Consider the following 16,403-nt stretch of genomic DNA (forward strand, 5'->3'; position numbering starts at 1 on the left):
CCACTGCTGTCTTTTGAGCACAGGTGAGCAAATTTTAATTTATACTGCCTTGCAAACTAATTATAATTTATACTGCCTTGCAAAAGGGAGTTGGCAGTAAACAACTGTCAGTCTAAAACAAGATGAAACAAACCATCATACAATAGAATCCAGTTTAAAATTAGTTCGATTCTAACCAATTTTCTTTTTTTTTTCATACCTTCTGTAAAATGTAGGCAAATGATACCTTAAATTCATGAGGCAAAGAGAGTTAGACATGCTATTTAGATAACAAGAATCTTACAAAGTTGAAAAAAATCACAACATGATAGAATAAGCTAGTGTTAAGCAAAAGTATATTTATTTTATTAACTTGTTTAAACCACTATTCATCCTTCCATTATACAAAGATGATTAACAGAATACATAACAGAATACAGAATACATAACACAATAAAGAGGAGAAAGAGTGTCAAAGGCTTATGGGGAAGGAAGGAGCATAAATGAATCCAAGGGCCCTTCTACAAAGGCTCAAAAACCTGTGATGGGTCACGGATTTATCTAAGGCATCCAAATGACGCTTCAGTTAACCTGGATTCCAGAGTAAACTGGAGTTTTCCAGTTTACTCTGAATTAATAGTACACCTCAAGAGATCTGGACCTTACTGAAAGGCCCACCCTCTCCTCACAGCTCCCCATTGAGTCCCAAAACGTACATGAGGGATCCCTCCTCCCTACCCCTCCTAATACATTATTTTGATGCCCAGGAGATTGTGTCAGAGTTTTTTTTTAAGTTTTGAGGCTAAATAGGGGGCTGGCTGGATGCTCTCCTGGGTCAACCTCTGGCTGATCCAGGAGAACATATAGCCATCCCCTCCAGGGAAAACCCGGGGTTTAATGGTCGTGTTGGGCCTTTACCCTGGGAGAAACTGGGAAAAAATATCCCAGTTCCTCCTGGGATTAAGGCATTTCTGGAAAGGCCATAATACTCAGGCTGAAAATCTCTTTAGATCTCAGACTGAGATGTTCTTGATAATAAAGCAACATGTGAGCCTGCTTGCATAAGCAGTTGTGCATAGTCTCATCTGACTTTGAACCTGCTGAATTTTTCTTTTTTGCCTTACTATCCCTGTCAGCTAATGGTAAGGGACAATAGGAGTTGAAGTCCAACAATATGTTTAGGACTATTCTTTCCTCACACTGCTATTACTGGATACTTACATTGCTTTGCCATCCCAACATTCAAACTGTTAGCTAAGCCCCCTTGCCTTCCTTTAGCTGGAATTCTATCACAGTGAGATCAGCAATGAAAGCACAACAAAACCAAGACTAGCAGATCTCCTGATTTCAATGGATCGCATTCTCTTGTAAGTGTACAAAAGTTTGCAGCTTTAAATATTCTATATGATTAAAGATGGCACACAAATATATTTGCTAAACAATGCTACCAATATTGACCCATATTATAATCTTCCACTAAGATGGTGTGAAAGTTACTTGTAAAACATGGTATAAATGAATACAATTAACAAATTGCTTACAGAATATTGGAAGACTCCATTCTCCAGTTACATGTAATCAGATTCTTAAAATGTTATTATTAACATTTTTTCTTTTCCTCACTTTCATATTGGATGAGTAAGTCATTTTCTGACCACACTGTCAGAGAAAGGAAAACCATGAAGACACTAAAGAAATAGAAAACTAGACTATATTGGGGGGGGGGGGGACAATATGTATACAAGAAAACACTGTATGTTCCATGGCAATTTCAATAAACAGGGTTTTTTATAGTATCACATGTAAATAATTTAAAAAAAATTCTGTAGGAATATGCTGTGCAAACTTAGAAAATTTTGAAGAGAACATATTTTGATATTTTCATGGGAAAATATACTTAAATGAAAGGAAGTGCTGAAACATTTTCTTCTCCATAGTTCATTGCTAATTCAAAGTCTCTGTAGCTAATATGGCCATCAGAATCCTGATCGACTTCCCTATGAAAGAAAAACATTGTCAATACAGCAAATTGAGAAAATATATACACTGTAGTCTATTTACATCAACCATTATTAATTTAGAATATTTACTGTACCTTATAAAATTGATAATCAAATTGACATTTACAGAAGGGAAATGTCAGAAGCTAAGAGGTGTACACTAGGCCACAAGAAGAGACCCTGAAGGGCCCTGATGGCTTCACAGCTATTTTTTACAAGACAATGATGGAGGAGATCACTCCCTACTTGAAAACTTTGATGAATAAGATCATGACGGACCAGAGCATCCCGGAGACTTGGAAGAAGGCAAATATAACACTCATACATAAAGAAAGTACAGATGAAACAAATATCAAAAACTACAGACCCATATCACTTCTTAATCTGGATTATAAAATTTTTTCATATATACTGGGGGAAAGACTCAAAACCTTCCTGGCGAATTGGATAGATGAAGATCAAGTGGGTTTCCTACCAGAACGACATATAAAAGAAAATATAAGAAACATATTGAACGTAATTGAATATTATGAGACACACCACGAAAAAGAATTGGCCCTAATGACGATTGACGCCGAGAAGGCTTTTGATAATCTAAATTGGAATTTCTTTAAAACTATATTCAAAGAATTAGATATTGGGTATAATTTCCAAAATGCAATTAACGCAATATATAACGAGCAAAAAGCGACAATCTGGGTGAATGGAATGCCATCCGAAGAAATTACAATTAAGAGAGGTACAAGGCAGGGGTGTCCCTTATCACCCCTCATTTTCATCATGTCATTGGAAATATTATTGAGAAACATCAAAGGAAATGAACAACTCCAGGGACTGAATATTGGTAAACAAAAATACAAATATAGGGCATATGCGGACGATCTGATTTGCATAATGGAAGATCCAAAAGAAAACATACTAAACTGGTTGAAGGTTATTGAAGAATTCGGAAAGGTGGCAGGATTTAGAATGAACAAGGGAAAGACAAAGATATTAACAAAAAATATGTCCAAGGAAAAGCAAAGAAGATTGGAAGAGATGTCAGGAGTCCAAACCTGCACAAAAATGAAATACCTAGGAATTTGGCTAACGGCAAAAAACTCTCAACTACTAAAAAATAATTATGAAGCTAAGTGGGCTGAAATAAAGAAAGATTTGAATAATTGGAAACATCTAAATTTATCATTATTGGGGAAAATTGCAACAATAAAAATGAATATTCTTCCAAAAATGCTCTATCTCTTTCAAAATATACCTATAATTAGAAATAATAAATTACTGGACAAATGGAAAAAAGAGATCTCAAAATTCATATGGAATGGTAAGAAACCAAGGATCAAACATATAAATATGATAGATCAAAGAACTAGAGGAGGAATGGGTCTACCTGATTTAAAATTATATTTTGAAGCAAGCGCACTCTCATGGGTAAAAGATTGGATCTCATTGAAAAAAGAAAGAACCTTAACAATTGAAGGTTTTGACCTTAGATTTGGTTGGCATTCGTATTTATGGTACAACCAAACATCAAAAGAAAAGAATTTTAATAATCATTTCATTAGAACTGCACTAATAAAAATTTGGAATAAATACAAAACAAGAATGTACTCTAAAACTCCATTATGGGCGTCACCATTAGAAGCGAAACAAAGAAGGTTGCTGGGATGGACTAATTGGCCAACTTACAAAGATGTACTAAAGAAAGAAAACAATGAAATACAGCTTAAGACGAGAGAGGAGTTAAATATTCAAGTCACAAAGATATCATGGTTCCAGTATATACAACTCAAAGAATACTACAACCTAGACAGAAAAGTAGGCTTCATGATAAAGGATGACATGTGGGACAAAATATTAGGAAAAAAGAAGAAAAACATAACAATAATATATAACAAATTATTAGAATGGGCTACCGAGAAAGAAACAATAAAAGAATGTATGACTAAATGGGCCAAAAATATAGGAAGACAAATACAATATAAAGAATGGGAAGAAATCTGGAAAAAAAAGATTAGGTATACCTACTCGACTGATATACAAGAGAACTGGCTAAAGATGTTTAACAGGTGGTACATGACCCCACAAAAATTAGGCCTGATGTATAACACCGCAAGAAATAAGTGCTGGAAATGTGAACTTCACACCGGAACGTTCTACCATGCCTGGTGGACATGCCCCATGATTAACACATATTGGAAAATGATAAATCAAGAATGTGAAAAGATCTTAAAAACAAGGATACATATGAAACCAGAATATTTCCTACTGGGAATAACGGATAAGGAATTGGAATTAAATCAAAACAAGGACATTTTATTTAACTACTGTGTTACAGCTGCAAGAATGGTTCTGGCAAAAAAATGGAAACAGAAAGAAATAGCTACAAAAGAGGAATGGATAAGTAAGATGAATGAAATCAAAGATATGGATAAATTGACGTTTGCATTAAAAGATTCATATGGAAAACCAGTGAGGAGAACGGATTGGAAGCCATATGAGGAATACCTAATAGAAGAACAAGAAAAGAAAGATACAAAAAAAGGAGGAAGAATGAACTCGACAGAAGAAGGAAGAAAATAAAAAGACAGAACCAAAGAGAAGGAGATTATGGAAGTCAAAAGACCCTCTCACCCCCCCTCCACACACCTCCTACCCCTACCCCCTCCCCCATTGACCCCCTCTACTCCCCCTCCTCCCTCCCTAACTCACTTTCTCACCCCTTGACCCAACCCAAACTATCCTACCAACAAACCTACCCCTACCTAACCTCTCCATACCCCCCTCCCTTTTTTACCTATATACCTGTATGAATATACCTTAATAAAAATTATTTTAAAAAAAAAGAAGAGACCCTGAAGAATGGTAAATCCTTAATTTCTGTCCCCCAATGTCTTCAAGAGGAGTAAAGGGAAAATTCCCATGTTCCCACTCCTGGCCATTCAAGGCAGGGTTTGTTACCTTTTACAAATAAAAGTCATTTCCTGTTTCACAAAAAAAGTTTTTCCTGGGCCTAAATCATAGAATCATAGAATCAAAGAGTTGGAAGAGACCTCATGGGCCATCCAGTCCAACCTCCTGCCAAGAAGCAGGAATATTGCATTCAAATTTCCCCCGACAGATGGCCATCCAGCCTCTGTTTAAAAGCTTCCAAAGAAGGAGCCTCCACCACATTCCGGGGCAGAGAGTTCCACTGCTGAACGGCTCTCACAGTCAGGAAGTTCTTCCTCATGTTCAGATGGAATCTCCTTTCTTGTAGTTTGAAGCCATTGTTTCGTGTCCGAATCTCCAGGGAAGCAGAAAACAAGCTTGCTTCCTCCTCCTCATATTTGTGGCTTCCTCTCACATATTTATACATGGCTATCATATCTCCTATCAGCCTTCTCTTCTTCAGGCTAAACATGCCCAGCTCTTTAAGCCGCTCCTCATAGGGCTTGTTCTCCAGACCCTTGATCATTTTAGTCGCCCTCCTCTGGACACATTCCAGCTTGTCAATGGAATGGGCCCAGGGAGACAAAAGAAAGGGGTGAAAATGTCCCCATACCCCCAAAAGGCATTGAGAGCAAACCTTATTTAAATATTAAATTTACCTGTGTGGACTATATACAATCCTACCTGTTTGCCCACTCACACCTAATTGAAGGCACTTGCGCACACCACATTTCAAATGATATTGTAATGAAGGTTGATCTACTCTCACATAATGAAAGAAATTAAAGGTCTTCCGTAGACCATCAAGTCCAATGCCCCACTCAATGCAGGAAATCAATCTGGAGCATCTCCAGCAGGCAGATATCTAGGCTTTTTTTAAGACAACCAAAGAAAGAAGCCCTACCATTTCACTAGGAAATCAGTTTTGTTGTCAAACAGTTTTCCCTCTGATGTTCAACTGAAATCTAGTCCTGTCCTCTGTGGTAGTGGATAATAAACCTGAACTCTTCTCTTTCTCATAACTCTTTAGATATTTAAAGAGGACTCTCATGCCACCCCTCCATCTCCTCTCCACCAGATTCTGACTCAGCACAGTATGAAAGAAATCTATTTTTTACATATTGCTTATAGTATATTACTGTGTTTGTGCAAGTATCTAATTGTTTCTGACAAAGGAGTGGACAAGGAATTATCTCAGTAGCCTCCAGAAGCAGCCTTGACCAATCATATTAACTTCTCAGACACTAATTTAGCAGTCTGACTCTTAAAATTCACAAGAATATAGCATGGCAGAGATAAAAGTACAGAGTATACACTAAGACCCCATCTACACTGATTATATAATGCAGTTTCAAACAGCATTTTATGGCAGCATAGATGGGGCCTGAAATAGCATAAGATTATGCTATTACACCACTGTGAATAAAGTTACGTTTCTTCTGCCTATTAAACTCTTCAACTGCTACAAAACCAAAGTAGGTCATCAACACTGCAGGATGACAGGTGAACCATTCCAGTGCCCTGCCTCTTTTAGCTCATCATGGTATTATACAAATGGAAAAGAATCATTACTGCTATATAGTCCCTTCAGATATTTTCATTAGACAACTACAAAATGAAAATAGAAAACCAATGTTTAATTCCCTCATTGGTTCATTAATCAGGTCCAACCTATCTTCGAGACTGCATCTCCTTCTACGAACCGGTGCGGGCTCTGAGATCTGCCGGGGAGGCCCTCCTCTCGGTCCCACCTCCATCCCAAGCACGGTTGGTGAGGGCGAGAGAGAGAGGGGGCCATCTCGGTGTTGGCCCCCCAACTTTGAAATGTCCTCCCGAGATTAAGCTAGTTCCCACTCTCCAAGTCTTCTGTACACAATTGAAGACTGGGTTTTTTGGACAAGCCTTTGACCATGTTTAGGTATCTTTAATGAACATATTCTACTCTGTCTTGCGCTTTATGAGACTGGTGTTGATTGCAGTTGTTTTATATCTGCAGCTATTGTTGCATTTTATTGATCTTAACGAGCGGGGGGGGGGGATGACGTTATGTTGGTTGTTATTGCCTTTGCATTATTATATGTGCACTTCTTGTTCTCTGTGTGTTTGCATGTTTGAGTACTTTGTGAGCCACCCTGAGTCCCCTCAGGAGATAGTGGTGAGGTGATAGGTTTAAAATGACATCTAAATAAATAAACATGTATTATCATCATCATCATCATCATAATTATCATCATCATCATCAGAAAGTGCCATATAGGACATTTATTTATTTATTTAGGATATTTATATCCCATCCTATCTCAACCTCCGCAGAGTGACTCAGGACGGCTAACAACAAAAAATAGGTATACATATAAAGTAAAAGCAGTATAAAACATTATAAAAACATTAAAACAATCACCAATTTAAGTCATCGTCCTAAGAACAGTCCATCAGAATCCATTAAAACCACAGATTTCACTTGGGGGGAATTCCATAGCCGAGGGACCACCACAGAGAAGGCCCTGTCTCTTGCCCCCATCAACCGAGATTGCGATGGTGGTGCACAGTGAGCAGGGCCTCCCCAGACGATCTTAAGGTCCTAGGTGGTTCATTGTGGGATATACGTTTGGACAGATAAACTGGGCCAGAACTATTAAGGGCTTTATAAGAAATATTACATTGCAATATTCCCAAAAGGACACCTATTATTTCAATTAGTCTTATCATGGGGAATTTATTTTTATTTAGCTAAGTTCTCCATAATAACACTAAACAGAGTGTTATTTCTTTAACTGCAATAAACAATTCCAATGAAAAGTCTAGACACTGTCTCTAAAAATTCCACATCATTTCATTGAAGTACAAATGAAATCAAGTGTGTTTTCAAAACTGGGATAATTCTCATAATTGGTAAAAGATTGACAATTAGGCCTTTGACTGAGCTATTCACATTTTCTCCCAAAATGTATGACCATATTTAGCTGCTAACAGAGTTTCCACATGCCCATTTAAACACAGATTATTTACCATGCTTTAAATACTTAGCGTATAGTTAAAAACCATGGTCAAAAGACAGGTGCTTTCTCATTATATACAAAAGCAATCAACGAGGTTCTCCATGAAGAAAAGCAACAATGGTTTGAATTTGTTTTATCTCGGAAAGAAGGAAAGTAAAGAAGGAGAGTAATGAAATAATATAAAAGTATTATTATTTATTTATTTATTTATTATTTGCACTTATTAAGCGCCACTCTCAGCCCTAGGGCGACTCGTGGCGGTGTACAAAACATAGAAAAACAACAATTTACAATGAGTCAAGACCACAACACAACATCTTACTAATTCAAACAACTAATTAAACTAAAAATCCGCTTCGTCTTATTTTGGGGTCATAATCAATCTCATAGTCGTAGTCCATTCCGGTAGTCATTCCAATACCATAGCACTTAGTTGAAGGCCTTCTCGAAGAGCCATGTTTTCAGGCCCTTACGGAAGGCCATAAGGGAGGGCGCCTGTCTAATTTCAGCAGGGAGGGAGTTCCATAGCCGGGGGGCCACCACCGAGAAGGCCCGCTCTCTCGTCCCCGCCAGGCGTGCCTGTGAGGCAGGCGGGACCGAGAGAAGGGCCTCCCCAGACGATCTCAAGGTCCTCGTGGGCTCGTAGGCCGAGATGCGGTCCGCAAGGTATTTTGGGCCGGAACCGTTTAGGGCTTTGTAGGATAACACCAGCACCTTAAATTGGGCCCGGTAGCAAATCGGCAGCCAGTGGAGCTGGGACAGCAAGGGGGTTGTGTGCTCCCTGCGTCCCGCTCCGGTTAACAACATGGCTGCCGCGCGCTGGACTAGCTGGAGCTTCCGGGCCGTCTTCAAGGGCAGCCCCACGTAGAGAGCGTTGCAGTAGTTGAGGCGGGATGTGACCAAAGCGTGTACCATCGTGGCCAAGTCAGACTTCCCAAGATACGGGCGCAGCTGGCGCACGAGCCTAAGCTGTGCAAATGCTCCCCTGGTCACCGCTGAAACCTGGGGATCCAGGCTCAGCGATGAATCCAGGGTCACACCCAAGCTGCGAACCTGCGCCTTCAAGGGGAGTGCGACCCCATCCAGCACAGGCTGTAACCCTATACCCTGCTCGGCCTTGCGACTGACCAGGAGTACCTCTGTCTTGTCTGGATTTAATTTCAGTTTGTTCGCCCTCATCCAGACCGTTACAGCGGCCAGGCACCGGTTCAGGACTTCGACAGCCTCCTTAGTAGCAGGTGGGAAGGAGTGACAGAGTTGGACGTCATCTGCGTACAGGTGACACCGCACCCCGAAACTCCGGATGATCTCACCCAGCGGCTTCATGTAGATGTTAAACAGCATGGGGGACAGTATGGAGCCCTGAGGAACCCCACAGGTCAAAGGCTGTGGTGTTGAACAGGAGTCCCCCATGTGAAACTTCACCATATGCATGTGAAAACTTCACCATATCCACATTCTGTAAGATATTCATAATTTTATGTATCTTTTTCATAATATTAGAACTTGTGGTCTTGCAAGCAACATGAATGGTGGTAGACTGAGCATAGAATGGAGACAGTCACAAAGCATGTAGTCAAACTATAGAGTAAATTACCACTAGGTATAGTGATAACAATCAGCTTGGGTAGATTTAAAAGAGGATTGGGAGCCCCCGGTGGCACAATGGTTAAACCCTTGTGCTAGCAGGACTGAAGACCAACAGGTCGGAGGTTCGAATCCAGGGAGAGCATGGATGAGCTCCCTCTGTCAGCTCCAACTCTCCATATGAGGACATAAGAGAAGCCTCCCACAAGGATGGTAAAACATCAAAACATCTGGGCCTCCTCTGGGTAATGTCCTTGCAGATGGACAATTCTCTCATATCAGAACTGACATGCAGTTTCTCAAGTCGTTCCTGACATGAAAAAAAGAGAGGAATAAACAGATTTGGAGAAAAAGAAGCTACCAATGGCTACCTGTCACAGTGACTACTAAAGTCTTGATAAACCAGTTGCAGAGGAACATAAGTGGGTAGGAACTACTGTGATAATATCCAATTTGGGGAGATTCTTATAAACATCTAACTAGCTGTTGTGGGCACCAGAAGGGAATAACGTAGGCTGTTGATCTGATTTGGTATGGTTCTTACAATTATTACTTTTCAGAACATTAAACAGATAGCATTTCTAATCCATAATGAAGCAGCAGAATCCAGGAAGAAGTGTTGCTGTCGAATTTTAAGACTGCACATCTATGTATTAGTATTAGAATGGTTCTTTATATGACATTGGCTCCCCCCCCCCCCCCAAAAAAAAATATGGGACAGCAAAAAGTTACAAACAATATATTGAATATCATTCTTCTTGAGAATCTACTTACACTTTACATTGAGATTTAATTGTAAACCCCCAGAGAGGTTTCTGAACACAGAAGAGTGTATCTATGTGTGGGAAGGATTTTTCAGAAGACTTTAATTATCTAAGTGAATAAGAAGTTAATTTATATTCTTCGGCAAGTTATGTTGTGATACAAATTGCTTCTTCAGTTCTAATAAAAGATCAGACTTCTATGCTGAATGCTACAATAGATACATTTTTACAGTAGAAAGTCGCTGAATAGCAATCACATAGCTATCCAAGACTGCAAGGGCACAGTTATCCCAGACTACAAATTTATAATGTATTTACTTAGTCGAAATGGTACATTTTTAATCTATATGGACTTTTAAATAATTTCTTTTGTCTTAATCATAGTTGTCTCCCACAAAGAACAAATATACACCAAAAATCCACTTAACTGTACCAGTAGAACCAATCCAAAGAGCCAGTACACTAGTTTAAAAAGGTTTACCCTCGACATTATGTCTAGTCATGTCTGATTCTGGGGAGTGGTGCTTGTCTCCATTTCTAAGCCAAAGAGCAAGCATTATCTGTAGATGCCTCCAAGGTCATGTGGCCAGCATGACTGTAGGGAGTGCCATTACCTTTCCATCGGAGTGGTACCTATTGATCTACCCACATTTGTATGTTTTCAAACTGCTAGTTTGGCAGAAGCTGGGGCTAACAGTGGGGGCTCATCCTGCTCCCCGGATTCAAACTGCCGACCTTTCGGGCAACAAGTTCAGCAGCTCAGTAGTTTCATCCATTGTGTCACCAGGGGCTCGGTACACTAGTACAGCCTTCTTATTTGTTGCCAAACTGCTGGTGTTTCGCACTGCAACTTCATGGAGCTTCTGGGGGGTGCAGTCCAGAAAGGTATCTGTTTCAAGCTCTGGCTAGCATCATGGTGCTTAACTTGTGAACCTTCTTGCAGTTTTGAATGTTCTTTCTATATAGAAAGGTTAATTTTGTTCCTGAAAGAGTAGAAAATGTCTACAGGTATACCTTAGTTAGCAAAGCAGATATATTGCTGGACATCATTTCTTTAACATTAAATATGGGACCAGTAGTAGAAGTAACAGGAAAATAGGGGTAGGTTCCTATATTGCACACAAAAAGCAGTTTGACATATTTTAGTATACTTTTTATTCAAAATTAACTTTATGTATAGGTGAAATAAAACAGACAATTCAAGAAAAACAAAAATAGATAAACAAAAGCAGCTTGAAACCTTCCAGAGACCACCTAATTATTTCTTCCAAAATTTATCAAATGACAACTTTTTATTTTACTAGCCTCCAGTTTTCTTATGATTTTCTATTTTGGTGGCTAAATTTATAAGTCTATGCTTTTTAAAATGTAGAGCAGAGCTTTCCAAACTTTTCATGTTGATGACACACTTTTTAGACATGTATCCTTTTACAACACGGTAATTAAAGTTAAACCAATTTCATACTCTCTCTGTATGTGTATATATGTGTGTGTGTTTAATATAGTGTTTTTGTATAAATAAGCTTTGGAATTTTTTTCTTTACACTTACGTACTACAGTTGACTCTTGTGTAGTTTCCTTTATAGCCGCTCCACATGTTCATCACAAACATCAGTTAAACAATTTTCTTTTCTTGATTAAAAATTCATCCATTTTAGTGGTAATTACTGCAGCTCAATCAACAAATTGTGCACATTGTAAAAGTTTTAATAGTGCATACACTGTAACAATGCCAGCACTCTACTTTTGTAGTGACTAAACCTCTCAAGAGGTTGTTAAACAGATGCTGGATAGCCATCCAGGGGTGCTTCGATTATGCTTTTCCTACCAAACTGAAGGAGGTTGGACTGGATGCCCTTTGGGGATTTCTTCCAATTCTAATGAAGTACAGACTACCTGGGACTCCAGTGGAGTCTTCTTCACCAAAGGTTTTTGAACTGAGGCTGGATGGCTGTCTATTGAGAGGACTTTGACTCTGTCTTCCTGCAGTGGCGCAATGGATTAAACTCTTGTGCCAGGGGTGAGCTCTTGTCTGTTAGGGACATGCAGGGACATGAGAGGATCCTCCCACCAGGGTGGTAACACATCCAGGCATCCCCTGGGCAATGTCTCTGCAGACGGCCAATTCTCTCACACCAGAAGCGACTTGCAGTTTCATGGGCTGCTTCTGACATGATAAAAAAACTAGTTTGGAAAGCTGATGTAGATGAGGTAAGCTTATCTGCTTTCCCCCTTTTTTCTGTTTTTCATTCATGCATCCAGAGTATGATATTCTGGATGCAGCTGCTGTTTATCTTGTCTGTTACAGGCAAGAACATACAGCTACAGCAGAAAAGGCTAGGATTGAATATTTCACTCGTTCTCAGATCAAGTTTATTGCATTGTTTACTGCAGACATATTGTTGCAACCCAGCATTGAAACTCTGTGTTTCTCTAGCCCTCTTTGATCACATTGGTACCTCCCAAAACAGATAAAAAAATCCAACTAAAGAGAAGACAAGAATCTTATTTGTCAGAGCCTAATTGACTGGGGCTTGCCTGTACTTGATTTTCAGCATCCGAATACTATGTATAACATTGTGGTTATTTTTATATTCCGGCGCACACTACTTTTCAGAATGCTAGGAATGGAAGGGAATTTAAAAGGTCATTAATCTATTTCCACTGCCCTTTTCCAGTTTGAAGAGTGAGGCTGATAAATGCATAATCCCTCCCGCCCCAAACAGTGGGGTGTACTTTGCTGGCTATTATCACTCCTTTTCCAGCAATGTACTTATTATCCCTTTGGATTCTCTATTGAGAATAAGGTACTCCTGTAAGGAACACAACAATGTCATGAGTTTAATTACAGACTTCCAGCTGATGGCTTGTCACACTCTAGGATAACTAATAAGCTTGCACTTCCCTGTGTGGTCTTAAACAGTAGAAGATAACCCCTGGGGAAATGAGAATGTTTCTCCAATGTGTCTTTCCACTGACAGTTATTCCAGAAGTCTAGCTCTCATTTATAAAGGTGCACATGAAAGCTGTATTAAGAATACCATTTTAGATCAATGGTGACCTACAGATAATGGGCCTTATACATCCTTTGCCTTCCAGCATTGGCTCTTATTGTACAAAATCCCAAGGTTTCAAAAGTTAACACTGCTCAAAGCTCCTGTGGTGCTTTGATCCATTTTGGACAATGCTTTTCATGGATAAGGGATGGTTCTATTTAAACTATATTCAATGCATTATTTTACCAATATTTCTAGAGCCAGCCCTCCATATTTTCTGCCGTTAGGGGCACAGGAGCCCCATAGAATCACAGTGGAAGACCTAAAGATACATAGAGAGAACATTTTAATCAAATCTGTAAAAGTCAAACCCATGAATGTGGATGGCTGACTGTATATGTGCTTCGTCAGCACACAATCCCAGGAATACAGTCAGTGCAATGTAGTGGCTAGAGCAAGGATGACCATAATAACACCCTTCAGGTATTCTGGATTGTAATTCCTTTTGACCATTGAACATGGTGACAAGAGAGTTATAGTTCCAAGCCATCTAAAGGGAAAGATGAGAAAAAGAAGAGGAGGAGGAGGAGGAGGAGGAGGAGGAGGAGGAGGAGGAGGAGGAGGAGGAGGAGGAAGAAGAAGAATTTATTTAAACAATCTCCCTGAAAGGAATTGGGGTGGCTCAGAAAAGCACTTAATAGTGCAACATATAAAATACAAACATGAGCATAAACAATAACACAACAACAATATCAAATAATATAACATCATAAAACCCTACTAGTTAAAATACAATAAAATGCAACAATGGTTGCAGATAAACCATAATTAATTAAGATGTTATCTGCACCTGACCTAGACTTTTCAGCAAAACTCTCATTCAGATCCTTGGTCTGCCATGAATTTTCTGCATAAATGGTCATAGGATATTCATTGGGACAGACTTCCACTTGGAAACCAATGTCCTCACTGCAAAAGAACATGCGGATCACGAATAGGCCTCTACAGTCACCTACAGACCCACCACCAAGACCCTACACTTGGAAGGCAATTATGCTCAGAACAAGGGATTGCTAATACGATGAGAGAAAAGATACTCACATTCTCTTATAGTCTAACATCCTAACCATTTTCACAGGAATATTGTGACGTGAATACAAAAGACAGCTAGGTATTCCACCCTGAACTTGTAGGAAGATGGAAAGGTCACACATTCAACTCCTAACATTGCCAGGTAAATGAAAATATTTAATATTGATAAAAGAGAGTGTTCTCTACTGAAGACCATGGAAAGTTACTACCAGTCAGAGTAGATGGCATAAAGCAAGCTCCCTTCTTCAGGGAAGGGCTACTGCCCATGGACAGAGCACATATTTTGAGTCACTACCATCTTCAAGTAAAGCTGGAAAAGAGTCCTGTCTGAAATCCTAAAGATTTGCTGCCAAGACTGGGCTAGATACACCAGTAATATACTTAAGGCAGTTTCCTATATATTGTTAAACCAAACAACAATTGATTTATCTCTGTTTGGAAAGAGACAGTACACAAAACACATTCTCAGGGTAGGATTTGTGTCTTCCCCCATATCTACTGAAATTCTAGTGAATAAATCTTCCAAAGGAAGAATGATCATTTGCACTGTTCTCTGTAGACCTTAACACTCATCAAATTGCTATCCTCTCTCCAACTGAACTACCAAGATCAAGCCAGGAATCCTAAAATTCACTGCTCAAAGCTCCAAAGTGTTCTTTCAAAAGTTTTTAAAATTTCTTTCTTGCCTACTTCATAGACTACAGTTTATTTTTTTGCGCTTCTTTTGGTACATATTTTAAATCTATTAAAAAGATAAAACTAGTTGGAAAAGGTTCTCTTAGCAACAAACAAGGAATTGTATTGTCGAAGGCTTTCATGGCCAGAATCACTGGGTTGTTGTAGGTTTTTTGGGCTGTATGGCCATGTTCTAAAAGCATTCTCTCCTGACGTTTCGCCTGGAAAGTCCGGGGAAGAACTCTTGTCTGTTGGACAATGTTTCAACTGGCCACCTTGATTACCATTTGATGGCCTGACAGTTTTTAGTGTGGCTTGTTAGTTCCTGGGATAAACCTTTGTTGAGAGGTGATATTATTTGAGAACACAGAAATGCTTGGCCACTCGAACAACTACTATGTCAGGCTACACAGAGAAGCCACTGAAATCCACAAACATGTAGACAATTTCAACAGAAAGGAAGAAACCATGAAAATGAACAAAATCTGGCTACCAGTATTAAAAAAACATTATAACAATAAATAAAGAACAACACTCAAACACAGGGGAACTCCAGACAAGAAACAATCAGGGACAGCTAATCACCTCTTAACAAAGGATTCCCCCAGGCACTAACAAGCCACACCTAAAAACTGTCAGGCCATCAAATGCTAATCAAGGTGGCCAATTGAAACATTCACACCTAGCTCCATCAGACAATAGTTCTTTCTCCCTCCCTGTACTTTCTACTTTCTCCCTCCCTGTACTTTCTACTTTCTACAGATATATAAACCCAACAGACCTCACAAACTCTGGGGGTGCCTGCCATAGAGGTAGGCAAAACATCAGGAGAGAATGCTTCTAGAACATGGCCATACAGCACGAAAAAACTACAACAACCCAAACAAGAAATTTTAATGAAAAAGGTAGGTGGTACACTTACACAAATCCTCAAGACTTCAGTTTCTCACTATTACTTTCCTGAATGCCATTTTAAGTGAGAAAGTTAAAGTATACATTTATTAAATAAACAAAGTAGTCATTGGTGAGCTTCCTGCAATACTTTGTAGTCTAATGTAGTACTTTAAAATGTAGATGCTAAGAAAAACCTAGATTAAAACTTAAAAATATGGAAGAATCATAAGGAGGATTACTGTAGTTTTGTCGACTATAATAGTACAGATCTGGTATGATTACTGGCAGTCAAAATCCCTGTTTTGAGTGGTGGCATCCTTAAGGATGCATTTAAGTTGTCATAATATCATCAAGATGTGTAGGTACTCACCCGCTGAAATAGTCTGAAGTGCTGCTTTCCAGTTTTTTTGCTGATGAGATTAAATCGCAAGCTAGCTTAAAATGATGGGATTAAATACCAAAGGTATTATATTTTATGGAAGATAAATG

The 16,403-nt window shown here is 39.1% G+C and overlaps 1 protein-coding gene across 3 annotated transcripts in view; it reads right to left on the bottom strand.

The window, feature by feature from the left end:
- Positions 1–318: 318 nt before the first annotated feature.
- The window catches only part of EFCAB11 (EF-hand calcium binding domain 11), a 62,409-nt gene continuing 46,324 nt past the window's right edge, over positions 319–16,403 (bottom strand). For 2 of the 3 annotated variants that reach the window (XM_060756899.2, XM_060756882.2), the window contains one exon: positions 319–1,976. In XM_060756899.2, coding sequence (XP_060612882.2) covers positions 1,877–1,976 — 100 coding nt within the window. In that variant the 3' untranslated portion in view covers positions 319–1,876. Of the gene's footprint in view, positions 1,977–9,376; positions 9,804–16,403 lie in introns of those variants that run through there. The other variant, XM_060756890.2, reaches the window with a different exon arrangement.

This window comes from Anolis sagrei, chromosome 1, assembly GCF_037176765.1.
Source record: "Anolis sagrei isolate rAnoSag1 chromosome 1, rAnoSag1.mat, whole genome shotgun sequence".
In the NCBI taxonomy this organism is placed as follows: Eukaryota; Metazoa; Chordata; class Lepidosauria; order Squamata; family Dactyloidae; genus Anolis; species Anolis sagrei.